General features: G+C 42.4%; 1 protein-coding gene across 3 annotated transcripts in view; it reads left to right on the forward strand.

Annotated features, from left to right (window-relative positions):
* The window catches only part of Abcg2 (ATP binding cassette subfamily G member 2 (Junior blood group)), a 192,124-nt gene that overhangs the window by 79,900 nt on the left and 84,529 nt on the right, over window positions 1-27,695 (forward strand). Inside the window, exons 1-2 of one of the 3 annotated variants that reach the window (XM_004665419.2) lie at window positions 16,493-16,582; window positions 17,291-17,343. In XM_004665419.2, coding sequence (XP_004665476.2) covers window positions 17,303-17,343 — 41 coding nt within the window. In that variant the 5' untranslated portion in view covers window positions 16,493-16,582; window positions 17,291-17,302. Of the gene's footprint in view, window positions 1-16,492; window positions 16,583-17,290; window positions 17,344-27,695 lie in introns of those variants that run through there. The other 2 variants (XM_045144049.1, XM_045144048.1) reach the window with 2 other exon arrangements.

Consider the following 27,695-nt stretch of genomic DNA (forward strand, 5'->3'; position numbering starts at 1 on the left):
GGTGGACAATGGCAGCAGGAGAGTTTGGTAAACACTAGCAAGAATAAGCTGGCTATAATACCCATAAGCCCCCTCCCAACAATACACTGTCTCTAGGAGGATACAATTCCCAAATCTTCATCAGCTGGAATTTGGTATTCAGAATACCTAAGTTTATGGAGAACACCTGAATCAAATCACCACAATGCCAATGCCACAATAGTCAATTGACAACAGTGTAATTTTTAAACCTTATTTTCTTTTTTCTGTTGATTTTATTTGAGAGAGAGAGAGATAGAAAGAGGCAGAGAGTGAAAGTAAGAGTGAGAGCGAGAGTGTAAGAGAGAGAGAGAGAGAGAGAGAGGGAATGGACATGCCAGTGCCTTCAGCCACTGTAAACAAACTCCAGATGCATGCACCACCTTATGCATCTGGCTTATGTGTGTCCTGGGGAATCAAACCTGGGTCCTTTGGCTTCACAGGCAAACACCTTACCAACTAAACTATCTCTTCATCCCAATAATGTATTTTTGATTTCAATAACTGTTGGATAAATGAGCAAGGATTGTATGGAGTATACTAGGAGTTTGGTTACTAAGACTACAAATGGGAGGAAAGTATGGGATTTAGGCTAAAGACTAGTGTTAGATTAACTATGAAAAAGGTAGAAGAAGGAAAATTATCTGGGAGGGGAAAGTTATGATACTATCAGGTTCCACAGACTTCAGAGTTTCTTTTAAAGCTGTGAAAGGTTGTAGTTACATAGTATAAAGTTAAAAGGATAAGATGTACCACATCTTAGTTATCCATTCTTCTAATGATGGACATCTGGGTTGATTCCAGCTCTTCACTATTACGAATTGAGCTGCTATAAACATGGTTGAGCAAATCTCTCTGGCCTGTGGTTTGAAGGTTTTAGGGTAGATACCTAGTAAGGGAATAACTGGGTCTGTTGGTATCTCTATAGTCAGCTTTTTTCAGGAGTGTCCATATTGCTTTCCAAAGTGGTTGTACCATCTTACATTCACACCAACAGTGGATGAGTGTTCCTACTTCTCCACATCCTTGCCAGCATTTATTTTTATTTGATCTTTTGATGTTTGCTATCCTTATTGGGGTAAGGTAGAATCTCATAGTTGTTTCAATTTGCATTTTCCTGATGATTAGGGATGATGAACATTTTCTTAAGTGTATGTTTGCCATTTGCATTTCTTCCTCTGTGAACTCCCTGTTCAGCTCTTTGCCCATTTTGTGAGTGGGGTGTTTGACTTCTTACTGTTTAGATTTTTGAGTTCTTTGTAGATTCTAGAGATTAGGCCTCTGTCAGTTGGATAACCAGCAAATATTTTCTCCCATTCTGTGGGTAATCTATTGGCTTGGCTTATTGTATGCTTGTCTGTAAAGAAACTCTTCAGCTTCATATTATCCCATTGGTTGAGTGACTGTTTAAGATCATGAGCTACTGGGGTTTTATTCAGGAAGTCTTTTTCCATTCCTATATCATGGAAAGTTCCTCCTATATTTTCTTTCAGTAGTAGCCAATGGAATTCTATACAACAGTAAGAAAAAATGACACAATGAAATTTGAGGAAAAATGGTCGAACCTGGAACAGATCATTCTCAGTGAACTTACCTAATCACAGAAAAAAAACAATTGCCACATAGTCTCACTCATCTACAGCACCTAACCTGAATCTACCCAAGATGCCTTACATACCCAGCAAGTATCTCGTGGACTAGACAATAGGATGGGTGGGTAGGGAGGGGAGGGCAATGGAGGGGTGGGAAACACAAATCTAGACCCAAACAGCAATGGTATCATAAAATTCTACTTCCTAAAAGGCAGACCAAATGGCTGAGCCTTCACCAGGCCCTTAGAGGGAACACCTGAACCACAAGACACTGGAGAGGGTATGATGAAGACTAACCTTAATCTTCTACATATTAACCCCCTCCTTCTCCCTATCTCTCTCTCTCCCCTCTCTAACTCTTGTATATTAGTTATCTTTTTCCTCCTTTTCTTAGTGGGCACTGGCATGTAACTCCCAGTACCAGCATGTGGCTATCATCCACAATGAGCTTTTGATCAGAGAGACCTACAAAGTTTCCTAGAAGACAGGCAGATTTCTGTCAGAGTACTTGATGACCCACCAAAGGTTAGTGGTAAGACCCTACTGCTAAAGACACTTATGTGGTTGGCATGCAAAATGATATGGCATGGCTGGAAGTTGGAAGAGAGTCAGTCCCCAGACAGTCAGCACGTCTAGTGCCAGAGGGTGCTACATGGGCAACTGGGGGAAAATGACCAATATCTGTCCAAGCAACTCATGGTCTAACTTACTTAGCAGCAAATAACCTGTTGTGATGCCCACACAAATGCAATAGTGGCACATAGCCATGGTGTGGAACAACTGCTCTTGATTTGGCTAACTGATCCCCTCAGTGGTATCAGACCCTGGAGCTGGAGCTGGGAAACAAGTCAGAACCATACCCAAACATAAGCCCACTCTCTATTATCAAGCTACCATCAATCATGGGCTACACGAGGGCCTACACCTATTTGAAAAAGTAAGGGTTATCTCATTTGTCCTGGTGCTAACTTACTCTCCATTGGAGAATCTGCTTCTCTTTTTCTGATAGATGTAGATCCTAAGAACAAAGCCACCCCATCATACCTTAAAAGGGCCCCGGCTGAAACTAAGAAAAATTGGCAAAACAAGCAAGTGTGCTGTTTTCCTGATGAACCGGATACCAGCACAAGGGGGAAGGAGATCAACACAGAGAAGGGGAGGTGGTAGGTCATGGATGAGCCTAATAATGGTACCAAACTGACTGTATTTACTGAATACAAAACTAATTTAAAAAAAAAGGATAAGATAGAAGGTGGAAAAGAGGTTGGAATGAGAGGTCAATATTATGTGTTGTGTTTGAGTACTAGAGTGTCCAGTCAGATGATGGGTACAGAGATATACAGAACAATCTTAAAATCTAAAGCAATGCTTAAACACAAACAGAACCATTATTAAATATATATGTAAGAGCAGAAAGTAAAAATATAGGCACGAAAAGAAAAACACCCCAAAATGTAAAAAATCAACTACAATTTACAACCAATCAATAAAAGTGAAGTATAATAATACACATTCAATTTTAAAAAGAAAGTTGGGCTGAAAAGAGGGCTCAGTGTTTAAAGGTGTTTGCTTGCAAAGCCTGCTGGCCTTGCTTCAATTCTGCAGTACCCACATAATGCCAGATGCACAAATTAGCACATGCATCTGGAGTTCATTTGCTGCAGCAAGTTCCGGTGCACCCATTCATTCTCTCACCACCTCACAAATAAATTTTTAAAAATCTTAAAAAGAAATAAGAAACAAAAAGTTATTGCATTGGTCAGTATTACTGCCTTAGTGTAATGAGTTTTGAATTCCATTCCTCCATGCCATGTTTCACTTAGCAGCCTACACTGATACAGGAGGTGCTATTTGCAAACCCATAAAACCAGATTTGGAGTATATATTACCTCAGTGTACATTAGACCGGTTACCTTTTTGGGTGAGTTTCTAGTTCACCTGTGCTGAGTTGTGAGGTTAGTTCTGTCCTTGGTACATTCTCAGCATTACTAAGCTTGGCTTGGCTTTGTACTTTGGGTGGGAGGGGCAAGTGGAAGCCCATGGCTTTAGTTGAAATCTCAATGTTCCTTATGTTGGCATATGGAAGAGAGGAGGTTTTGAGTGGTTGTCTGGTGGTGTTTCCACAGAGCTCAGCTGGTCTTCATCCTCTGATTATGGCTCTTCTGCTCTTGCAAAGCTGGTATTTGTGGGGAGAAGCATTTCCTTGCACTTCCCACTACTCTTGCTGACAGGCCCGTTGTGTCTAAAAGGAGAAGTAATTGCTGGTGGCAAGCACTGCTTGGTTCCAGCTAGGTGATCCACTCTGGTTAACAGCAGCTCCTCCTGCTTCTGCTTCTCCTGGGAGATTTCACTTAGCTTAAATAAATTCACTTATAGATCTTATCTCTTTCAGAAAAAAGTGGATTATATATTATCTTGCCTCTTTTCTTTCCCCAGCTTTCACTGTTGAAGCTTGTAACCCATTATCTTATTCAAAAATCTCTCTCTCTCTCTCTCTCTCTCTCTCTGTGTGTGTGTGTGTGTGTGTGTGTGTGTGTGTGTGTGTGTTTTGAAAGCCTTAGCATGAGAATTGAACCATGCTGACCATGTTCTCTACTACTAAGCTACATACATAGCCTGCAGTTTTTTGTATGAATATTATACTGGAAAGCTGGGCAGGACCAAGGTCAGGTGCCACTGTGCCCATTTTTTTTTTTTATTAATTAGTTTTGTACTCAGCAAATACAATCAATTTGGTACCATTGTTAGGCTCATCCATGTCCTACCCCCTCCCCCTGGCTCATCCTTGTTAAGATATATAGGTCATGCATTCTGGAGTTATCCCACGGTTATGGGTAGGATAAATGTCTCAGGACCCAACGTGTGGCTCTGACATTCTTTCCGCCCTCTTTTGCAAAATTTCCCTGAGCCATGTTGGATTCATTTTTAGTCTGCTTCAGTGATGAGGTGTTGAGGGCCTCTGGGTCTCTGGATATCTAATTTGGTAGGAGTTGATTTTTCTCTGTGTTGATCTCCTTCACCCTTGTGCTGGTACCCAGTTTACCAAGAAAACAGCATCCTTGCTTGTTTTGCCAATTGTTCTTAGTTTCAGCTGGGGCCCCTTTGAGGGGTGGTCCTCTCCTTGGGATCTACATCTGTCTGAAAAAGAGATGCATATTCTCCAACGGAAAGTAAAGTTAGCACCCAACAAATGAGATAACCCTTACTTTTTAATAGAGAATTTAATAGGTATAGGCCCTCTTGTAGCCCACGATTTGTGGTAGCTTGATAATGGAGAGCAGGCTCATGTTTGGATATGGTTCTGACTTGTTTCCCAGCTCCAGCTATGGGTCCTGCACCACTGAGGGTATCAGTCAAATCAAGAGCAGTTAGTTTCCCACCATGGCTGTGTGCCACTATTGCACTTGTGTGAGCATCATAACAAGTTATTTGCTGCTAAGTAGGTTAGACCATGAGTTGCTTGGACAGATATTGGTCACTGTGCCCATCTTGATGTGAGGAATTTTAAAGTTAACTAATGTCCCAAATCAATTGACTCTAAATTGGTGGGCCTGATTTAATTACACAAACCCTTTAAAAGGCAGGAGAATCAGATAGATTAGAAGTTTAAAGAAGAGTCAGGATGCTTTGAAGGTGTGGAAGGCCACATAGGAAGAAATACAGGCAGCCTGGAGGAGCTGAAGGGGACCTAGTTGAAACTTGGCAAGGTCACATGGACTTTAGTCCTAAAATCAAAGGGAATATTTGGACTCTGCTTAGAAGCAGATGATTCAGATAACTGCCTCTAGCTGAGTCCAGGTGACACTTGGATTGGCCTCATGTTACCCTGTGCAGAATGTAAGCTCCTCAGACCTAGGAGGTAGTTGGTGGTTAGTAATCTGTTTAGCAGTAGAAACAAACACACTCCTTCCACTTCCATGCCAAAGCCTGGAAGGCTAATGCTCAATATCAGTGTCTTTTGTGAACTCAGCTTCCATTCTCAGTAGTTTTAGCCTCTAAGGGACCCTCCATATGCCCCTTTCTACCTGCCTATGTCTGGCTTCACTTTTCTAGGATGATGAATCACTTTCCTCAAACTCCCTTGCTGTGTCTTTCTGTTGCCTTGCCTACCAGAACTACATCTTCGAATTTTTCCAACCCCCCCTCTACCTTTGTGAATGGGAAGGCCATGCTCATTGCTGTCTTTTATGTCACTATGCTTTTGCAATCCAGCCTTAGATTTTCTGGATAGGCTGTGCTTCCTTTCTGTGTACTGAGAGGAAACCTTTTTTTTTTTTTTCAACAATCCTGAGGCTTGTGTTTAGGAGCCTTTGAATTAGCCTACAATAGACAGATTAACAGGCAAGTAGGCAAGGCTTATCTATACACATACAGGAGCATGCCCATGAAGAGGCTTTCTTAACAGCAGGTGGTGATAGGAGTTTGCGTGTTCACATAGGAGGAGAAACTTAGAGATGGAGAAAGAGTTTCTTTGGGGAGAAACATAGTCATTTAGAGAACCAAATGAAGGTTACACTGCTGTGACAATGTTTGGTTATGCAGCCTTTCATCCAGATAGATGTGGACAATCCCCTTCCTGGCAAGGAGGTTCTCCCAAGGAAGGATTTATGGAAGCTTCATTCCCAGAAGGCTTTGCCTTTAGTCAGATATGAGAAGATGCCAAATGACTTATTTTTGCTTCAGCTTTGTCTTAACTGTCCTTTAAATAATCCTCCTTCCATCTCAGAGAATCCCAGTGGGTTACCATATTTGCATCCCCTTTGCATTTCCCAGAGCTTTGTGGTAGATAGAATGATGGCCTCCTAATATGCCCTTGTCTTTGTTGGGGAGGGAGGAGTGCCTTTACAGTCTAGCCCAGGTTGACCTGGAACTTACTCTGTAGTTTAGCTTGGCTTTGAACTCAAGCGACCTTCTTACCTCAGCTTCCCAAGTGCTGGCCTAAAAGCATAAGCCACTATGCCTGGCTTAAGATGTTGTCCTTGAATTAATCTCCAGAGGATGAATATGTTATGTTATAATGCTAAGGTTACATGTGAAACTAAGGCTTCTTACCAGATGACTCTTAGAAAGGCCATTGTAAATGGAAGAGGGAAGCGGAACAAAAGTGAGAGGGATGCTGTGATGCTGTCTTGAAGATGGAACAATGGGTCCGTGAACCAAGGCATGCAGGTGACCTGTACAAGTTTGAAATGGTTCCAGAAAGGAACATACATACTGATGGTTTTATTTTAGCTTAGTAGATTGATTCATGCTGGGCTTCTGACATACCAGTATATAAGATGATAAAGTTGTATAAGTCATTAAGTTCATGGTACTTCATGGTGATATCAATAGAAAACTAATACAGATCAATTCCAATGTTCACTACTTTCTTTAACCCACTCTCTTACCACTTAAATCTCTGCACTGGAAACAAACTGTTTTTCTTCTGCTGTGACAGAACAGCAGTCAAAAGATTTTGAGACATCAAAAGGTGTGTGGGTTCTCTCCATTAGCAAGGGAGCAATTTTGCAGCAGACACTAGTTAGGTTTCTTCTAATAGATTGTGACTCTGGAGACACATCACTCAGATTCCACAGGTAAAGGCTCAGTCTGGCAGACTGCTCCCACTTCATACCAAGTTTCAGGTCCAGACCTCAGCAAGGTTCATCTGCCCAGATTCTCATATGCCATAGTGAAGGGAATGGTATTAAACCACTTTGGAAATGTGTACTTTAGGACTGTGGTTTGTAGGTCTGGGGTAGATTGTGTTTGTCTAGCATGCATGAGGCGCTGGATCCAAAAAAAAAAAAAAAAAAGCTTACTGCTTACTCCTTTCTATTTATTATTTATTAATTTATTTGGTTTTTCAAGTTAGAGTCTCACTGTAGCCCAGGCTGACCTGGAATTCACTATGTAGGGTGTCCTTGAACTAATAGCGATCCTCCTACCTCTGCCTCCCCAGTGCTAGGATTAAAGGCATGTGCTACCATGCCCAGCTTATTTTTTTTTTCTTTTTTTTTTTAAATTTTTTTCTTGCTTTTTTTTATTTGTTTATTTTTATTAATTTATTTGAGAGGGACAGATGACAGAGAGAGAAAGAGGCAGAGAGAGAGAGAGAGAGAGAGAGAGAGAATGGGCGCGCCAGAGCCTCCAGCCACTGAAAATGAACTCCAGATGCATGCGTCACCTTGTGCATCTGGTTTACGTGGGTCCTGGGGAATTGAGCCTCGAACCAGGGTTCTTAGGCTTTGCAGGCAAGTGCTTAACCGCTAAGCCATCTCTCCAACCCCTATTTTTTTTTTCTTAATTTGAGAGGGGTTGGGGAGAGAATTGACACACCAGAGCCTCAGCCATAGCATTTGAACTTCAGACACTTGCACCACCTACTGGGCTTGTGTGATTTTGTGCTTGCCTCACCTTTGTGCATTTGGTTTATGTGGGATCTGGAGAGAATCAAACATGGGTCCTTAGGGTTTTCAGGCAAGTGCCTTAACTGCTAAGCTATTTCTCCAGCCCAAGAAAGATTTATTTTTTATTTTTTTTTAAATTTGATTTATTAGTTTTCTTTTCATCAAATACAGGCAGTTTGGTACCATTGTTTAGGCTCATCTATGATCTACCCCCTCCCATTAGACCCTCCTTGTTGATGTAAATGGGTCGTGCATTGTGGAGTTAGTCCCCAGTTATTGGTATGCTAAATATCTCTGCAAATCATGACCCAATATGTGACTCTGACATTCTTTCTGCCCCCTCTTCCGCAAAATTTCCCTGAGCCATGTTGGGTTCATTTTTGGTCTGCTTCAGTGCTGAGGTGTTGGGGGGATCTGAGGTTCTGGCTCTCTGATTTGGTAGGAGTTGATTTTTCTCTGTGTTGGTCTCCTTCCCCTTTGTGCTGGTATCTGACCCGTTTTTTTAGAAACTTCAGTTCAGGTGGCTTGGTTCTGGCATCTTTTGCCCTGTGGTGAGGAAGTGCATCATGATGGAAAGGTATGGAACAAGAGGCTGCATCCATAAAGCAATGAGACAGGGAAGGACCAGCAATAGGGAATTTTGGGATGTCTTGAGAGCTCAAGAGCATCAGAGCTTTATAGTGGCTCTTGGGTGAGTCAACAGTTAGTGTGCAGGAAAACTCAACACTCAAAAAAAAAAGTCCACTGAGTCAAAGGCCTCTGGGCTCTGAGCTTATAAACTCAACTAATGAAATCCACACACCAGGTGATAAGGTTCAGAAAGATTTTATTAGGTTATAGATAGAACTTAAGAAAAGGAAAGAAGGAACCTCAACACACAGGTTGGGGTTTTTATGATCTCCCTGGATGGATCACTGGTTTAGTCAGTCCAGTCCTCACTACTTACGTTTCTGGAGTCAGGATTTCTGAATAAGGATAATCTTCCCAGAAATCTTAATACTCTAGGAAGGGACAGGGATAGAAGGACTCCCTAAGGGGACAGAGATAAGAAAGGTCCAGGCCCTTCTGATGTTCTTGACCTGTAGTAAAATGAAATGAACTAGAGTTTCTCCTACATGCTCAAGGACAGTTACCACATTTAGTCAGGAGAAAACTATTCACTTTGGAGCCTTGTCTTCCCTAACCTGTTTCACCAGGGTACTAGTGTTCCCTTTAAGGGTATGTACTAATCATCTTCCTTATACTAGGCCCTACTCCTTAAAGTTTCCACCAATTCCTGACAACACCAAACTGAGGACCAAGCCTGGCTGTAGTCCAGATCCAAACTGTAGCACTTAAGAACTGATACTGCCTCTCTTTTTTTCTCTATGGTGTGGCCTCTTGGGCTATCTAATTCAAATCAAATAAATGTTTTCTCTGAACTCCAGTCTTCTATGTAAACTCCTTCCTGCCATCTGTTGATAATGAAACTTCTGGGTTGGAGTTTAAACTGTTTCCATCCCTTCACCTAATTTGTCACTACATGAACCATTTTTACCAAGTTCATCAGAAGTCCTATGTATAGAAACATGGGATAAATATTGCCTTTCTTCCACCATTTTCTTTAAATTGGAGTGACAGTGAAGGTAAGCATACTTAGCATAATATCAATGTTAATCCCAAGACCTCCAGGTTTGTGAGAAACCTGTTGGAGACCTGAACTTGTCATAGAAACCTTGGCTTTGGAGTGAGAGCCAAGCAGTGTAATGGTTTTTTCCAGCTGTTGGCTTTAGCAGGAGTCCCAGCTTTGTAGGTAGGCAGACATCAGCAGGCTTGGAGGTCATGGGGGAGAATGAGGAAGATGGACTCCACTCTTGTTTCCCTCAATAGGAGTTTAAATATCATATGAAAGGGAAGAGTCACTTCCAACCAGAAGACCAAAGTCCTCTAGTCCTGAGTGGAGACTTGATATTCTAAAATACCTAAAATGTAAGACCATGTTCCCCTTGTTATTGTCCAGTGGGCAGGAAGTATCTTTCCCTGGCCTTTGAATCCCAACTTTTAGATCCTTGTCCATTTCAACAAAGAATTGGGGAAATGGATTCCGAAAAGGTAAAATTATAAGGTTTGAGCAAATTAGTATCCAAGGAAAGGCTGGAATGGCGAAGGAGATTTCAAGGGAAACTGAAAAAGGGTCAAAGCTTAAAGACAGACAGTCAGACAGACAGACAGACACACACACACACACACACCCCTTTGGGAAGTGGAGCAAAAGGATGTAAGCTTCTGTCTTCACATTAGAAAAGAAGCTAGGAGGTCAGTTTACTAGGAAGGGTCCCCTAGCTTAGACAAAAGTAACAAAATGAAAAAGAGCTCCCCCACCACCCCGGCCATCCCAGCCCAGTCAGGCTGAGATGGGGAGGGCTTACCAGGACAGAGACCCTGAGATTCAGGAGTCAGGAAAAATGAACAGCCAAGTAGGCATTGCCCACCTGGTAAGCCCCTTTTATAGCTTATTGGGGTGGGCTTTACCCTCAGGCTCAGGTGTGTCTGGGAGAGAGCTGATTGGTCTGGACTCAAGGGGCTGACCCGGAGGCTAGCCACCTAGGTAGTGTGCTACAGTGGAGAGGCAGTAGGAGGCGCTGTCACTGAGGGATGAGACTGGATTAAAAGCTGAATTCTAGTTGTACTGAAGCATCTCTGTTCTCCTAGAGACCCTGTCCCTAACTACCTACTGAAAAGAACTACCTTGCTCCTCTTTCTCCCTCACACTCCTTAAGAATTAACCTCTCCCACAAAGACTTGTCAACGATGTGTGGGGAATATTTATCCTCATAATGAGATCATGACCTTAAACCTGCAGAAGCCCCTTCTTCCTGGCCGGAGTTGCTCCCAGACCCTCCCTGCCTAGATGCCGCTTTTCTGAGTCGCAACTCAGAAAGCATAGCCTTTCCCTTTTATCCTTTCGTTCTCTTCTTAGGACTCCGGGTGAAAATCCTAAGCATGTTTGCTCTGACACTGGGCCTTTTCACCTTTTCCTCAATAAATCTCCTTTGTTTTACTCCTTGGCATTTGTGTGCCAAATTTTTGTGGCCATGAGACAAAGGAGTGAAAATCTGCAACATCAGTTCTGGGCCTTGTATAGATTTTCTCTCTGTCTTTTTCAAGGTATGGTCTCACTCTAGCCCATGCTGTCCTGGAGCTCAGTCTGTAGCCCCAGGCTGGCCTGGAACTCCTTGAGCCTCAGCCTCCTGTGTGCTGGGATTCAAGACAAACACCACCATGCCTGGCCCTTGCAAATACTTATTCTTTGGTTTTTCGAGGTGTCACTGTAGCCCAGGCTGACCTGGAATTCACTATGGAGTCTCAGGGTGGCCTTGATACTCACAGCAATCCTCCTACCTCTGCCTCCCAAGTGCTGGGATTAAAGGCATGCGCTACCACACCTGGCTTGCAAATACTTTTGAAATAACATGTGGTTGAAGATAGAGGACTATGGCCTGAGAGGCTGTGAGTCTCCTAAAGTTAGCCTTGTGCAAATTAGTCTCCTTTGGACTGGGTAACTCATCTGCAAAATGAGTACGTTAGAGAGGTTTCCTCCCTCCTTAAAATTTGAAAACACCTCCAAACCCAAAGTGAGATCAGGATATTCAAAAAGTTGCCTCAAATAAATAATCACTTTCCAAGTTAAAATTAGTCATTTACTTCCATTGTAATATATTTGTGAAATATTGGCTTTGTTTTGGTTTGTTTCAAGCTGGCTTGGAACTCACTCTGCATCCCCTGGCTGGCCTCTGACTCAGCCATCCCACCTCAGCCTTGCCAGTGCTGGAACTAAAGGAGTGTGCCACCATGCCTGGCTGAAATACTGGCTTTAATTTGAGTTTGGTTAGAAGTTAATGTAACCTTAGTTAGCAAATAAGTCAACCAATTAATGTAAAAAAATAAAAATCTAAAATATTTTTAAAATTAGATGAAACATAGTGAATTTTTTAAAAAAAACTTGTTTTGGTCCCTATTTTGGTTGATGATATAAGCTTAAGTATTGTCCTGTTTATTTATTTTGGGTATGTTTAGTGCTAAGGATCAAATAAGTAATAGTGAAAAGCCAAGAAAGGTTTACTCATGTAAGTTCAGATTTAAGGAAGAGGACCCGAAAATGAACTATTTTTTGAACTAAAGATTTTATTTACGCCAGATGACAGACTAGTGGGCTCTCAAGAAAAAGGAATTGAAAACCCTAGCAAGGGGAGGGTGGTGGTTTTAAGGCTTCTTGGGGGAGGGGGGTCCTGCCCTAACAGGGGTCTTGCATGGGACATTTGGGATGTGAGGTGGGCATGGCTATGACTCAAGCCTACAAGATCTGGTTATCTGGAGCACTTGTTCAACTCCTTTGGGCAAGTGAGGCCTGGAATGTCACCTCTTCAACAAGCGCCACAGGTAGTGATGGAGAGGCTATTCCAACCCTGGGGCCTTGGTCAATTTCCATACCATGGAGGATTCCAAAATCCCAGGCCTGGTGAGAGCACCGCAATGGAGAGGGGCAAAAAGAGGTAGCTTTCTTAAAATCTGACAGTGTGGCCATATTGGGATGAGGAGCAAATAAAAAGGTCAAGTGACTCCCTCCCCTTCCCCAGGTCCATCTTTGGGATTCTGGCATATTGATTTAACTTTAAATCGAAGGTAAGAGGTGTGCATAGCTAAGCAGTCCTGGCCACGGTTCCGCCCACATCATTGTCTGTCTTGCAAGGTGGTCTGACAAGTTGTCAGTGCTGTGTGAAACCTCTTCCCAGGAGATAGTTCCTTGGTTGGTCAGCACCAGGCTTCAGACTTCCTTCTCCTAGCATGAGATTTCAGTTTCTTGGGGACCATTGTCTCAGCAGTTTAATAGCCGAAAGGAAGGGCATAAGTGTCTCTAGAACACCTTCCTTTCTGCCAGGAGAGCTGCCCTGCTTGTCCTGAGAACACTCTTTTCAAACCCTCCTCCCACGCTGCAGCTTGTGTACTTTCACTGGCATAGAACACACAGCTCGAGTTTATTCTGGAGCCACCATAACTGGGATTCATATGACCTCAAGCTCAGGTTACTCCAAATTCCATGTTCTGAGGCATCAGCAACTTAATAAAGCTTTAATAGTTACATAATAAAAGAAAGTAAAAAACTAAGGTACTTTCCAAACACAACTAGTCCAAACATCAGGTAGCTAGGTTATAGCAAAGGGTGAGGGGAACAGGAAATCTCTGCTATTTTTCTCAGATCTGGTGACATTTGTATCTTTCAGGTTGCTGGAAGCTAGGAGATCTGTTATATGTTTCAATAAGATTTACTTGGGTGCTGGGGAAATGGCTCAGAAGTTAAAGGCACTTGCCTGCAAAGCCTATAGGGCCAGGTTACATAAAGTCATTTACAAAAAGTGGTATAAGTATCTGGTACTCACTTACAGTGACAAGAGACACTAGTGTACCCCTTCCCCCCACAAATAAATAAACAAGATATTTTAGATGGCTGGAGCATAAATGGCTTAGCATTTAAGTGCTTGCCTGCAAATACTAGGGACCCAAATTCAATTCCCCAGGACCCACATAAGCCAGATGCACAAGGTAGCACATGTGTCTGGAGTTTGTTTGCAGTGGCTAGAGGTCCCGAGGTGCCCACTCTCTGTCTACCTGCACCTTCCTTTCTTTCTGTCTCTCTCTCAAATAAAAAAATAATACCTGCAACATTCCAATCTCTCCACATTGAAATTCAAATGCTGACCCCCAACCCCACCCAGGTAGGGTCTCATTCTAGTCTAGGCTGATCTGGAACTCACTCTGTAGTCCCAGGCTAGCCTTGAATTCACAGTGATCCTCCTGAATGCTGGAATTAAAGGCTTGCACCACCATGCCACCATGACTTTTGTTGCATAGTCGTGCATGGTATTTCAAGTAGTCTTGCAGAATATTTGAAGTAGACACAGGTATTTCTAGGAACTCCAGATCACACTTTACTGCTGAGCCAACTCATTTCCTTTACTTCTAGCCAAAAATGCTTATTTTTTTTTCCTCTCTTCCTCTTTCCATCTCTCTCCTCTTGGTAGCTATGGGGATCTACAATACTTGACCTGTAATTTTCCTCTCACTCCAATACAACTATTCTCTGTTCTCCCTGATTCCTTCCTCTCTCTCTCTTTTGTGTGTTTGTGTGAATATAGGTGCAGGTTTAGGGGCCAGGGGTTGATGTCATATATTATCCTTAATTTCTCTTCGCTTTATCTATTGAGGTTGGGTCTCTCACTTGAACCCAGAGCTCGCTGATTCCTGGGGCTCTCTTGTCCCCATCTCCCAAGCTGTGGAATTACAGGCTTCACATGAGTGCTAAGGGTCCGAACTCAGGTCCTTGGCTTTGCATGGCAAGCCCTTTATAACCTGAGCCATCTCCCCAACCCTAGCCTGGCAGACTCAACAGTGACAAGAGACCCTAACTTAAAACAAGGTAAAAGGTGAGGATATACCCCACAGTTGCCCTCTGATACATCTGAGGTTGATCTCTGACCTCCACACACTATAGCTAGGACATATATGCCTGTGTATACACACACACACACACACACACACACACACACACACACTTTTTAAACTTTCAAAAGTAAATAGTTGAGGTGTAGTTTGGCAGTAGAACATTTACCTAGTACAAATAAGGCACTGGGTTTCATCACCCGTGTGCGTGCGCGCGCGCGCACACACACACACACACACACACACACACACACAATCTCTCTCTATAGAATATATGTACATAGAAAGGATATATACCTCTTGACAGAGAGAAATATTACTAAGGAGTTAAAGGTCATCATGCCCACCTATCCCTGATAAAATCAGGGATAAACCCTGAATAAGACTCAGCTGAAGGTACCACAGGGATACCACTGCACTGTGTGGACCTTGGACCCCGTATACGCCTCTCTGTGGGGAGATGTGGTGCTTTCAGTAACGCCAGGTCTGTCTGGCTAACCACTGGAACCAGGGTGGGAGGACCAGAGGAACCGTGGCATCTGTGCCCTCACCTACAAGAGCTATCACCCCCTCTGGTCCCTTACCTTCGTAAGCTTCGAGGAACCCGAGCTACTTGGGAATAAACTTTGTGCAAACGACCAATATGGTGATGGCCAGTGTCCACTTTGTGTGCACTTCCCCAGACCACAGTGGTGAGAAAAATGAGCCTCCCTATAATACCTCATTTCTTGTGCATGAGCCTCATACATCTGTTATGCAGACATGCCGAGAGTAGAATCCAGGTGGTGGAATATCTCAGAAAAGAAGACATAGGCCACTTCCTGCACCTCCGAGGCCCAGGAGTGTGTGAGGGCCTCTTCCTGAATCTTTATCTTTTAAATCAATTTATTTTAATTTATTATTTATTTATTTGAGGGAGGGAGGAAGGGAGGGGGGAGAGAGAGAGAGAGAGAGAGAGGGAGGGAGGGAGGGAGGGAGGGAGGGACAGATATATCCAAAGGAACTCCAGACACATGGGCCACCTTGTGCATCAGACTTTACATGGTTACTGGAGAATTGAACCTGGGTCCTTTAGCTGTGCAGGCAAGCACCTTAACTGCTAAGTCATCTCCCCAGCCCGTCTCCCGGATCTTTAAACGGACAGGAAACGAACTCAAAAGACCATTTTCCTCCCAACATCTAGGCTCATTATGAACTTTACAATTTTGCAAAAGCATATAGAGTAATATTTCAATATTGTAAAACACTTGCCACCGACCTTACTTACACTTCTTAGGGGACATCTGTATTGGATGAAGGATTTATAACCGTCATTTTCAGTGTCGATTTAGGCAACCTAATTGATATTTGTGGTTTTGTTGGAAGATGCAAAACCCAGAAGAAGCTATCTCCATCCAGGGGCTAAATTTCTAAGGGTAGGTGTTGGGGTTCCCCCACGCGGAACACTCCCTGAATCGCGGCATACTTTCTTTCTAGCGTTTTCGCAGCCTCGGGATACGAGCACAAGTGCGCGCCCACTCGTGAAGGGCGTCCGAGCGGCCAAGCCTCCCGCACAGATTCGGGTCCTAATTTCGTTTTCCGGGGGTGGCTCAACCTGACACCGCCCTTTGCCCCCCGGGCTCCGTCGCCGGGAGCCGCCGGGTGCCGCCAAGCACTGTCGGGGAGCCGCGCCGCCCCGCCCGGGTCGGGGTCGGGGTCGGGGTCGGGGCCCGGGCCGGGCGGGGCGGCGCGGCGCGGGCGGGGGGCGTGGCCGGGAGGGCGCGCGGCGTGGGCGGCTCCCTGGCCGGCAGGAGCTGCTCGCTCGCTGGGATGCTGGGTGGGCGTCGCGGCGAGGGGAGGCTGCCGCCCCGGCGCGCTCGCACCGCCCCCCGCTCGCCCTGAGCCGCGCCTGCCGCGCCCTCCCCGAGCCCGCGAGTGCTTGCGGAGGGCGGGCCGGGCCGGGGCCGCGCTGCGGGGCACCGCGTAGGAAGGCGGGCCGCGGCCGCGTCCGTGCGCGGAGAGCGCGGAGCGGGGCCGACTGCGCGGAGCGGACGCGCGGGCGCTTCCTCACCCGGCGGCGCGCTACGGACGGGTTCGTGGGAGAACTCCGCGTGTTCCCCAAAGGTGTGCCCATAAATGTAGTTGATAGAGAATGGATAAAACTTACCGAGCATGGGAGTTACCACAGTAGGAGGAGAAATTTGTTGATGTTAGTATTTTAAGGGGTCTGACCAATTTGTTGTTGTTCTTTTTTTTTTTTTTTTTCCTCCTAGTAGTTAACAGTTTGTAATTTTAGTTGTCTTGCTGGGTGGGGAGTTGCTGAGTTTCCTTTTGTAACTTTTCTGTGCTTAGTTGAGTCTTACTTTTATTATTATTGTTGTTGTTGGTTTAGGTTTTTCGAGGTAGGGTCTCGCTCTAGCTCAGCTGACCTGGAATTCACTCTGCAGTCTCGGGGTGGCCTTGAACTCACGGCGATCCTCCTACCTCTGCCTCCCGAGTGCTCTGCTGGCTTTTATGATTTTTAAACAGATGTTGCTCAGGCTGGCTGGGAACTTGGGCTCCAGTGATCCTCCTGCCTTAACCTTCCCAGTACTGAGAACTGGAGGAGGGGGACACCACCACATGAGTTTTAATAATAGAACTTACTAAATTAAAACTGAAAAATGTTTAACCATACAGAATAATATAACACATTGCATTGTAAATCTATCAGTTCAGCTAATAGTATACACTCAATATTGGCCTCTTATTTTTTGACTAATTTTTGAAATGGGAAAGAAAAAGCTAATTGCTCCTTCAGAATAACATTATTATTGGGCATCTTTGTTTCAGGCCCTGGAGATTATGCAAGAATTCTTGAAGGAAACACATACTTTTGCATCAAGGTATGTTAAAATATATACACACATGCAAAATCTGTTTCTGCATTTATTGTTTCCGAGCATCTAAGTGTTTGAAGGTGTGAGTGTGATAAATGGAAAATGTAATACTACTGGAGAGGACAGTCACCATAAAGGAGCACATTAGAGAGGACTTGGGCGGACTGAAGGGCCTTCTACCCTTAATTATGTATCCTGGAGGCATAGTAAAAAAGGAATGATCAATTACAGTTTACTGACAGTTAAAGGTGGACACCCCTGGTTTTTCAGAGTTCTTCCTGGAATGTACTTTTGAGGGAAATATTTTATGTCCACATTGTCACATAGGGAGGCAGAGGAGGCTCAAGAATGTCTATGAGAGACCATCCTAAGTGCTATCTAATGATGTATGTGATAATATTTTAAAAATTTGTGACAGGATTTTGCTATGTAGCTCACTCTAGCTTTGAACTTGTAATTCTTCTGCCTTGGCCAGGAAGGGCTTGGATTATAAGTGTCAGCCACCACTCTAGGCCTAACAATGCATGTTGTAAGGGCACATTTTAAGATGACTTGTTGTAGTTACAGTTTTCCATACCTTAAGTGTTACAAGACACACTTAGATGCTAAGACTCCTGTGGCACCTTCTGCTGAGTCTTATTCAGGGTTAAGCCCTGATTAGATAGAGAGATATGTGGACATGCCTTAAATCCTTAGTAAATATTTCTGTCAAAAGGTATATATCTATTCTATATACATACTTAACATACACATGCTTGTGTTTATGTGTGTGTGTGTGTGTGTGTGTGTGTGTGTGTGTGTGTCTATGTGAGTGCAGGCATGTATGTGTTAGGTATAGTGTGTGTGGAGGTCAGAGATCAACCTCAGATGTGTCAGAGGGCAACTTGGGGGTATATCCTCACCTCTTACCTTGTTTTAAGGTAGGGTCTCTTGTCATTGTTGAGTTTACCAGGCTAGCTGGCCTTTGAGCTTCTGGGGGATTCTCCTGTCTGTTTCCCATCTTACTGTAGACATGCTGGGATCACCGATGCCTGGTGTAGTATTGGCTTTTATGTGGGTTCTGGGGATTCAAATGAGGGTACTTAGTTTCATGGCACTGAGCCATCTCCCTACCCCTTCTCCCTTTCTTTCTTTTTGTGTTTTGTAAATGGACAGGTAGTCATTGTATGTATGTATGTGGCACAGTGTGACATTTGATACATGTATGCAATGCATAATGATCAGATCAAGGCATCTGACATTATCTGTCATCTCACATTTTGTCAAGATTTTTTCACAGTAGTTTGGCAGTAGTTGAAAGCTACATTAGGTCTTCAGAGGATTGTGTTGTATTGTTTATTGGAGAAATAAGTAATGTCTTAATGAAAATTAAAGGATCCAAAATATATATCTAAAGGTTATATTGTCTGGCAGGAAACTAGGGTTTGTTCTTATATATATATATATATATATATATATGTATGTCAATGCCCAGTACACTTCAGTGTGTCAACCAAAAATTAATAGTCTTGAATGATTTTGTCCTCATGGTCTGTCTTTTCAATCTACTTTAAATATACAGTTGTGTGGTTATTAACACATTTTGAGTTGTGCAAGCATCACATTCCCATCTTCCTCTCCTTGCAAAAACTCATACTGATGAACAGTCATTCCTTACTCACTGGGAGGCTGAGAAGAGTGGATATCTGATTTTGAGCTATAGTTAACTTACTAACAGAGGTAAATGAAGTATGTAGGGGACTGTATTCAAAAGTAGTTCTAGTGTATGAGTTGTTTAAACTGGGAATGGGTGGGTATGCACAGATCAAAATTACTTATTTTGTTCCCATGATGATTGATCTTAATGAGTAAGTTTATTTTTACAGGAAGAGTGAACAAAGTCTGAGAGCAGTCAAAGTCTGCCAGATTAGGGACCCTGCCGAACCAGAATTCTTGTGCTTTCTTGAACCTCTAGCTTATGGCTAGGTGGAAATTAGTTCTTGGGCTCAGGGAGTATTAGGCAGTTAACTTGCCTTAGGTTCTTCAAGTTATCTTGTGGGGTGAAAAATAAGTGTCTAGAAAGTAACAAGCCTTGTCCTTCCCCCGAAAACACTTCAGATGAGTTTCTTATTAAAAAACAAAAAGGAACACTGCCTAAGGGGTTAATGAATTTGACTAACTTCTTTGAAGAACTCTTCCCATTTCCAGTGCCCTTCAGCATTACCTGTCCCTGGCCCACCTTGATTATACCTTGAAGTGGAGAAGAAAAGAAATGGAAAGTAGTAAGAGACAATTTAGTTACTTTGAAGGAAGAAAACATTTTACTTTGCAGTCAGTGATCCTACTAGTTTGGAATGACATCAGATCCTTAGGTCCTTGGAATATAGGAAATAGTCCTTAGTGTACACTAGAGTAGTTTCTGTGTGCCATTCTTACAGCCAGTCTCATGCTCACAGTAAGCTTCCAGGTAGGCATTTTAGTCCCATATCTATAGATGAGGAAGTTGAGAGTTTCCTGGAGACAAAGGGCTATGAACATTCACCATGTCTTTCCTTTTTGATTTTCTTCTTCCTTCCTTTCCTCCCCCTCTCCCTTTTCTCTTCCCCTCCTTTTCCTCTTCCTCTCCCTTACTTAATGTGAAAGTGTGTTTTATATATCACCTGTATGTTCATGGAGCAGCTGTAAAGAAGGCATGCAAGAAGAAGGAAGTATGAATTGATAGGGATAAGGTGATCCGGACCTTTACTTTCTTCCTTTGATTTATTATTTCATTCCTGGATGACAGTTTCTTTCTGGGACCAGGGAAAATACCAGTTTATTAGGAATGATCTGTAATTGAAAGGAGCCCTAGAGTTCAATATGGGCCAGTTGAAAGCTTCAGAAAGCAGTATAATGTTAAGCAAGTTAAGTACATTTAGTATTTTTATCTACCTCAAGCAATAGGAATGCTAAATGGTTTATTGATTAAAAATGTTCTCTGTTGCTGGTACTTGAAAGGCAGAAGTAGGAGGATTGATTTTTGTGAGTTCAAAGCCACCCTGAGATTACATAGTAAATTCCAGGTGAGCCCTGGCTAGAGTGTAACCCTACCTCAAAAACAAAACAAAACAACAACCCCTCCCCCTCAAAAAAAGTGCCTTGTTTATATGAGTATTTAGCCACTGGAGTCATGACTGATTCCTTAACATCTTGTATGTATCTGACATTATACACAGAGTATGTTGACTTCTCCATCCCACCACATGTATCTGCTGGAAACTACTTTGGAGGTATAGTTCTGGGGACATTAAATTGGTACATATTGATAGAAGTTAATTTGGACTATGGCCTTTTTCTTTGTTTGTTTTTGGTTTTTCGAGGTCAGGTCTTATAGCAGACAGTTTCAAGTTCACTGAGATGTTTCCAAACGATCTTCAGACTGGAATTTCAAACACACTACCACACCTTAAGATCTGCCCCCTGACACCTCCTCCAGTCAGGTGGCTGCAGATCTAAACTACAGCTAATAAAACACTGAATATATTGGGGGCCATCTATTCAAACTACCACAGGTCTCAGGCTGACCTGGAATTCACAATGGAGTCTCAGGGTGGCCTTGAACTCACAATGATCCTCCTACCTCTGCCTCCCAAGTGCTGGGATTAAAGGCGTGTGCCACCACACCTAGCTCTGACTTTTTTAATCATGAAGAAAATATATTTGTAGAAGTACCTTTTGCTTTTGGTAATTAACTTCTTTCTAATACTAGTTCTTGTTAGTAACTATAGGAGGAATACAATGGTGGGAAAAGTAGAAATCAAGGGAATAAGATTTGCCCATTATTTTAATGTGTCTACTGTGCTGGGGAAGAAAAGACCTGGCTCTTAAATTCTGCCAATCTGTGATCTAATTGTGTTTATAATCTCTATGACCCAATACAGTATACTTGGAGGTGGGGTGGGTGGTTCAGTGGGTAAGAGCACTTGCTGTACAAGCTTGAGGGCCAGAGCTCATTACTAGCACTCACCTAAAAAGCCAGATATGGACTGTACATTTGTAATACCAGCCCTGGGGGGGCCAGAGACAGGAGTATCTCTGGTTTGTTGGTCAGCCAGTCTAACTAGAAAAATGACATGAGCTTTAAGTTTAATGAAAGATTCCATGTCAAGGAAGTAAAGTTGAAGAGCAATAGAGAACATTTTCCTCTGTCCTCCACATACATGTGCACAGAGTGTGTACATCCACTACATACACACACATGTGTACACACACACACACACACTGTACATACTATACACATATAGTAGATAGATAGGAGTATCTTTTGTTATTTTTAAAGAGGTCAGGTCCAGGAAGTCATGTATGCTAGGCAAGTGCTGTATCACTTATCTATAATACCCTTAAGCCCCAAAGAGGCTGTTTTGATCATAGCTGAGTTTTTGCTGGTGAGCTGGCTTAGGGTGGGGCTCCTAGATAGCCTCAGGATGGGTTGATCTCAGAAAGACATAGTGATTAGAGTTTGAGACTATTAGCTCTACTTGTGGTCTCCTGGAAAAAGAAGATAGGAGCTAGAGGTTAAGCCCTATAAAACTTCTTAAACTGTGTAATTTGAACAAGAAGGTTCACTCGCTTGGTGAATGCATCTCTGTGCAGGGAAGGTAGTACCTCCTGGTTCTACAGAACTGAAAAGCTAGAAGCTCACTTGGGACCCTTACTTCCCTCTCCTGTAATATGCATCTTTTCTTGTCATTCATCTGTATCCTTTGTAATGAGTATCCTGTTTTGTTTGTTGATAAAGGATCTCACTATGTTGTTCTTGCTGGCCTAAAACTTGCTGTGTAGGTCAGATTAACCTCAAACTTGAAGTCATACTCTTGCCTTTGTCTCACAGGTGCTAGGATTATAATTGTAGGTTATATGTTCATGCTCTGCTAGAAGTATCCTTTATCATGTTATGGCAAACATAAGTAAAGTGGTTCTCTGAGTTCTGTGAGCCTATCTTGCTAATTATTCCAACCCAAAGAGGGGTTGTGGGAAACATGAATGATTAAAATACAGTGACAAGTTAGTATTCAGATTGGTTTCCGAAATAGGGCTGTGTTATGGGACTAAACCCTTAACTGATAGGATCTGATGTTAGCTTCAAGTAGATAGTGTCAGACTTCTATTAAATTATTGGATACCTAGCTGGCATCCTCTGGAAAATTTCTTGGTGCATATGGCCTCCCTTCAATCCAGTTACAAAAATATTCTGTTTTGCAACAACTTAGTAGGAGTGAAATTCTCTGTGTGTGTGTGTGTGTGTATTATGTCCAGTATGCCTAGTTGTTTTAAGTGAAAAATATACTTCAGAAATCATGAAGTAGCAGGCCACATTTTGTTATATTTTTAATTAAAAATTTGGCAGTATCATTCTAGTACCTAAGTCTGATAGTACTATTTAATTCATGCCAAACCATTCACTCATCTCCATCCTTATATCTAAGCTAGGAAAAGAAGTTATTTGGCATGTATAGTATTGATATAACCCAGTGATAAGAGGCAGTGGACCCATTCCAGTTACTCATAGTTATTCCCCAGAGATAAGTAATCATTGTGGCCTGCTTTCCATATCTAGGTACAGATCTGTCTTCCCTCAGAAAGCTGTTTTCAATCTTGCCTCTCAGAATGCTACTTGTGGAAAAGAGGCAGTTATCTTCAGGAGTCATGGATGTTTAAAATTGATAACTGGTTTACTATAAAATATTATTCAAGTGATTTTGTCAACAAAGAGCACTTACTGATTTCCATGCTTTTCCTGCAAAAGGGAAGAGGTGCAAACACACCTGAACCATTTTACAAAAATGTCAGCTGCCAGTTATCATATGTCTCCCTCAGTAGTCAGAAATAGTTCCTAAAGTGTAGGTTCTAGGAGAATTTCAGCTAATCATAAATACATACTTTCAAGGACAAGATGTTTTGGATTTTTAAAAAAATGAAACAGTGCTGCAGCCATGACTGGGTTGTACAGTTTTTGATTTAGAATAACTCTTAAGAGCAAAGATAAGTATAACATTATGATTTTATCATAAACATTGAAAAATGATGCTTTTTTTACTCTTTGTTTTCATTTTGAAGTAATGTTGGTTTACTAAAAAAGTTGTAAAAAAGTACAGTTTTCATAATTTCTTTGCATCACTACAACATAATTGTCAATGTTAACTAACATTGGCACAGCACTATAATGCTATTGATTACATTCTTTATTTCAGTTTCTCTTTTCTTTCCATTATCGTTTTTTTTTTCTTGCCCAGGATACAACTCAATTTCCCAAATAGAAAATGACTGGTACATGTAGTGTTTTCCAATCTGTGAAAATTATTTAGCCCTTTTTTGGTTTGTTTTTTTTCTTTGTAGGGTCTCACTCTAGTCCAGGCTGGCTTGGAATTCACTATGTAGTCTCAGGGTAGCCTTGAACTCATGGTGATCCTCCTACCCCTGCTTCCCAAGTACTGGGTTTAGAGGTGTGCGCCACCACACATGGCAGTCTTACTATTTTTTCATGACCTTGACACTAGTGGAAATACTGATCAGCTACCCCTCCCCCTCCATCACCACCATCACCACCACCACCACCATCATCATCATTCTCATCATTTTTTTGGCATTTGTGTCAAGTATGTGTGTGGTGTGATGTGTGTGTGTGTGTGTGTGTGTGTGTGTGTGTGTGAGAAAGAGAGAGAGAGAGAGAGAGAGATGCGTGATATGAGTGAAGTGAAATACTGGTATGTATAACACACCCAGTATGAAAATTATGAACAGTGATATGTGGTATATACATGTATGTGTGCATGTATGTGGAAGTCAGAGGAAAACACCAGTTATAATTACTCATCCTGGTTTTCATGGGGTCTCTTTCCTCTTAATGGCCTTTGGCCTTTGTTTTTCTCTCTAGTCTCACTTATTCCTTTTCCTTTTCTTCTCCCTCCCCTCCCTGACCCCTTCCTTTCCTCACCCCCCCACAAACTCCTGAGAGTCCCCTGCCACTGCTTCCTGAGTGCTGGGGTCATAGGCATGCTCCACATCAAGCTCCCCCTTTGCCATCTTCACAGTGAAATCGGTGGAGGAAGGAGGACAGTTTTGTGGAAACACAGACTGTAAAACAAATGGGTCATTAGCAGAGTAGGGCGATGGTGATGATTTTTGTGGTAGGTCTGCAATAAGAGTGAAATTCCTCTGAGCACTCCTTCAGAGGAGATTTATGACAAAAGATTGTTTTCTCGAGGCCTTGTCTTTAGGTGGAACAAGGATATTGGGAATTCAAGTGCCTTATGCTAAAAAATGATAGTCTCTCCTTCCCTTCCCCTGTATGGCCTCAGGACTTGTGAATTTCTTTGAGTCTCTCCTGTAAACTCTCTAGGGCATCACACCATCTACTTTATCTGTGCCAAATGTCCAAAAGGCATCTCATTGAGATTATCAGAGAATGCCCACTGGAGGGAATGAGCTGGACAGATAGGAGTGAAAGGAAAGTGTCTTTATTCTTAGTAGTAGTTGAGAAAATGCTTGATTGGAATAGTGAAGGAGATCATTAGAAGAGAAAAAGCCAGGATGGGAGGCCAATGGACAAACATCTCCCTTTGTGGACTCTGCTATCACTCAGCCGCCAAAGTATTAAACTTTGAAACTGCGTAACTCCATTGATACCTCTTTGAAAATAGCTCATACTTTACTTTGATGCTCTATCAAGTCTGAGCAGTAGTGAAGGATACTGTGGTGGTTTGATTCAGGTATCCCCCATAAACTTAGGTATTCTGAATGACAGGTTCCCAACTGGTGGAATTAACAGCTCCTGGAGGCAGTGTATTGTTGGGGGTATTATAGGCAGTTTTCCCTTGCCAGTGTTTGGCACACTCTCCTGTTCCTGTTGTCCACATTATGTTGGCCAGGGCGTGATGTCCACTCTCTGCTTATGCTTTCCTTTCCCCCTGCCATCATGGAGCTTCCCCTCCAGTATGTAAGCCAAAATAAACATTTTTTCTCCACAAGCTGCTGTTGGTCAGGAGTTTTGTGTCAGCAATGCGAACCTGACTGCAACAGATACCATAATATGTAGTCCCCAAAATAGTACTCTTTGTATTTGGATTATTTTTAGTATAAGACAATTATGAGCCTGTAGACATTTGTGAAGCACTGTACTTTACAACTACCTACAAATATAGTATAAATATTTTTGCAAGGGGAATTTACATTTATGAAGGAAATTTGTATTTCTAAAGGTGTGTCAGCATGACCATTCATCCCAGGAAATACTTACCTACATAAGTGAACAACTCTTTACCTGGTCATAACTTGCCTTCCCTTATCTTTCTAAACTTTGAAACCAGAGACCCCAAACCCTTTTCCTTTAGCCTAAAGGAAGCCTAAGAAGCTCAATAATCCTCAATCACCTGAACCCCTCTTGCTGTGTGTGTGTGTTTTCTACACATATGAAATCAGGGCCTAAACTTTTTTTCATACATAATCCCTTTTCACCTGAGAAATTTTTATGTGACTCATGGCATATAGGTTTATAAACTAGGTATACGGATAAAACCTTTACTGACAGTAAGTCATAAAGAAAAATTTAAGCAATTCCTTGGTATATATATGATTTTACCAGTTATTAATGACAAAAGCATACTAATGGAATGAATGTGCCTGCTTATAAAGAATTGGGGGCTGGGAAGATAGTGACATAGGAACCAATATGATATGCTAACACACTGATGTTTTGTGGGGGGTTCTGGATTCTTGTCTTATGAAATCTGTGAATCAGAGGATAAGATCCAGAAAGATTTTAGAGAAGGGGAGTTTAAGGGAAGGAAGGCCTAGTTCTTGCCCAGGGAGGTAAAAGGTGGTTTGAGAAGCTCACCTCAAGACACTGGTTGGGTTTTTAAAAACTTTTTATTTTATTTTTATTTTTTAATCAGAGTGAGAAGACACATGTGCATGAGAAAAGAGAGAGAGAGAGAGAGAGAATGAGAATTGGCACACCAGGGCCTCCAGCCATTGCAGTTGAACTCCATACGCATGTGCCATCATGTGCACATGTTCAGCCTTGTGTGCTGGGCTTATGTGGGACCTGGAGAGTCGAACATGAATCCTTAGGTTTTGCAAGCAAGTCCTTAACTGCTAAGCCATCCCTCCAGCCCTGGTTGGGGTTTTTACTTGAGCCCCCTGGATGACGAGCTGATCTAACCAGTCCTGATGTTATGTGTCTGGGGTCAGATTTCTAGAAAAGGGCAATCTTCCCAGAAATCTTGATTCTCTTGGAAGGGCTTTCTCTGAAGGGGATGGAAGGACTCCCTAGGGGACAGAGATAAGAAAAGGCCAGACCCTTCTGATGTTTCTGACCTGTAGTAAAGTGAAATGACCTAGATTTCCCACCATAGGCCTGAGGACAATTACCATGTTTAGCCAAGAGAAGGCTATTCACTTTTGGGCCCTGTCACCCCTAAACTGCCTCAGTGGCCCAGTAGATGAGGCCCTTGCTGTGCAAGCATGAGTATCTGAGTTTGGATCCCCAGAACCTACTTAAAGAAGGATATTACCACATAGTTGAGCAGTAGAGAAGGGCACCTGAAATTCCCTAATGGCCTCCATAGGCATGTGCACAGTAGATGTATCTGTGCACACACCTGGACATACCACATACATGCAACAAATATACATAAATACATATTGATTCTACACCATTTACCCTCCTCCCCCAGGTCTCCATTTACATGTGTGACAAACCATTTTAATCATGTCCCATTTTAGCCTTTTCTTTTTTTTTTTTTAAATAAAGGTCTCTTTCTTTCAGTCTGGATGTTTCTCCTTCCCGCTATGAAGAATGATGCTGGAATTTTTATAAGTATAACATTAAATCTCTATGTTGCTTTTGGTAGAATTGCCATTTTCATAATATTAATTCTACCTATCCAGTAGCCTGAGAGGTCTTTCTATCTTCTCAAGTTCTCCTCAGTTACTTTCATGAGTTTTTTTTTTTAATATTTTGATTATATACCCTTTTCATGTCCTTGGTTAGTGTATTCCAAGGTATTTAATTTTTTTTGTTGCTATTGAAAATGGGACAGCCACACTGATTTCTTTCTCTGTATATTTGTCCATTAAATATAGAAAGACTACTGATTTTGTGTGTTGATTTTGTACCTGCCACTTTACTGAAGGAATTGGTCACCTTTAGAAGTTTTGAGATGGAGACTTTGAGGTCACTTGTGTACAGGATCATCTCATCTGCAAATAGGGCTAACTTGACTTCTTTTCCAATTTGTATACCTTTTTATAAAAAACTTTATTTTTATTTATTTGAGAGAGAGAATGGGTACACTAGGGCTTCCAGCCACTGCAAATGAACTACAGATGTATGCACCCTC

The sequence above is a fragment of the Jaculus jaculus genome, chromosome 2 (assembly GCF_020740685.1).
Source record: "Jaculus jaculus isolate mJacJac1 chromosome 2, mJacJac1.mat.Y.cur, whole genome shotgun sequence".
NCBI classification, from domain to species: domain Eukaryota; kingdom Metazoa; phylum Chordata; class Mammalia; order Rodentia; family Dipodidae; genus Jaculus; species Jaculus jaculus.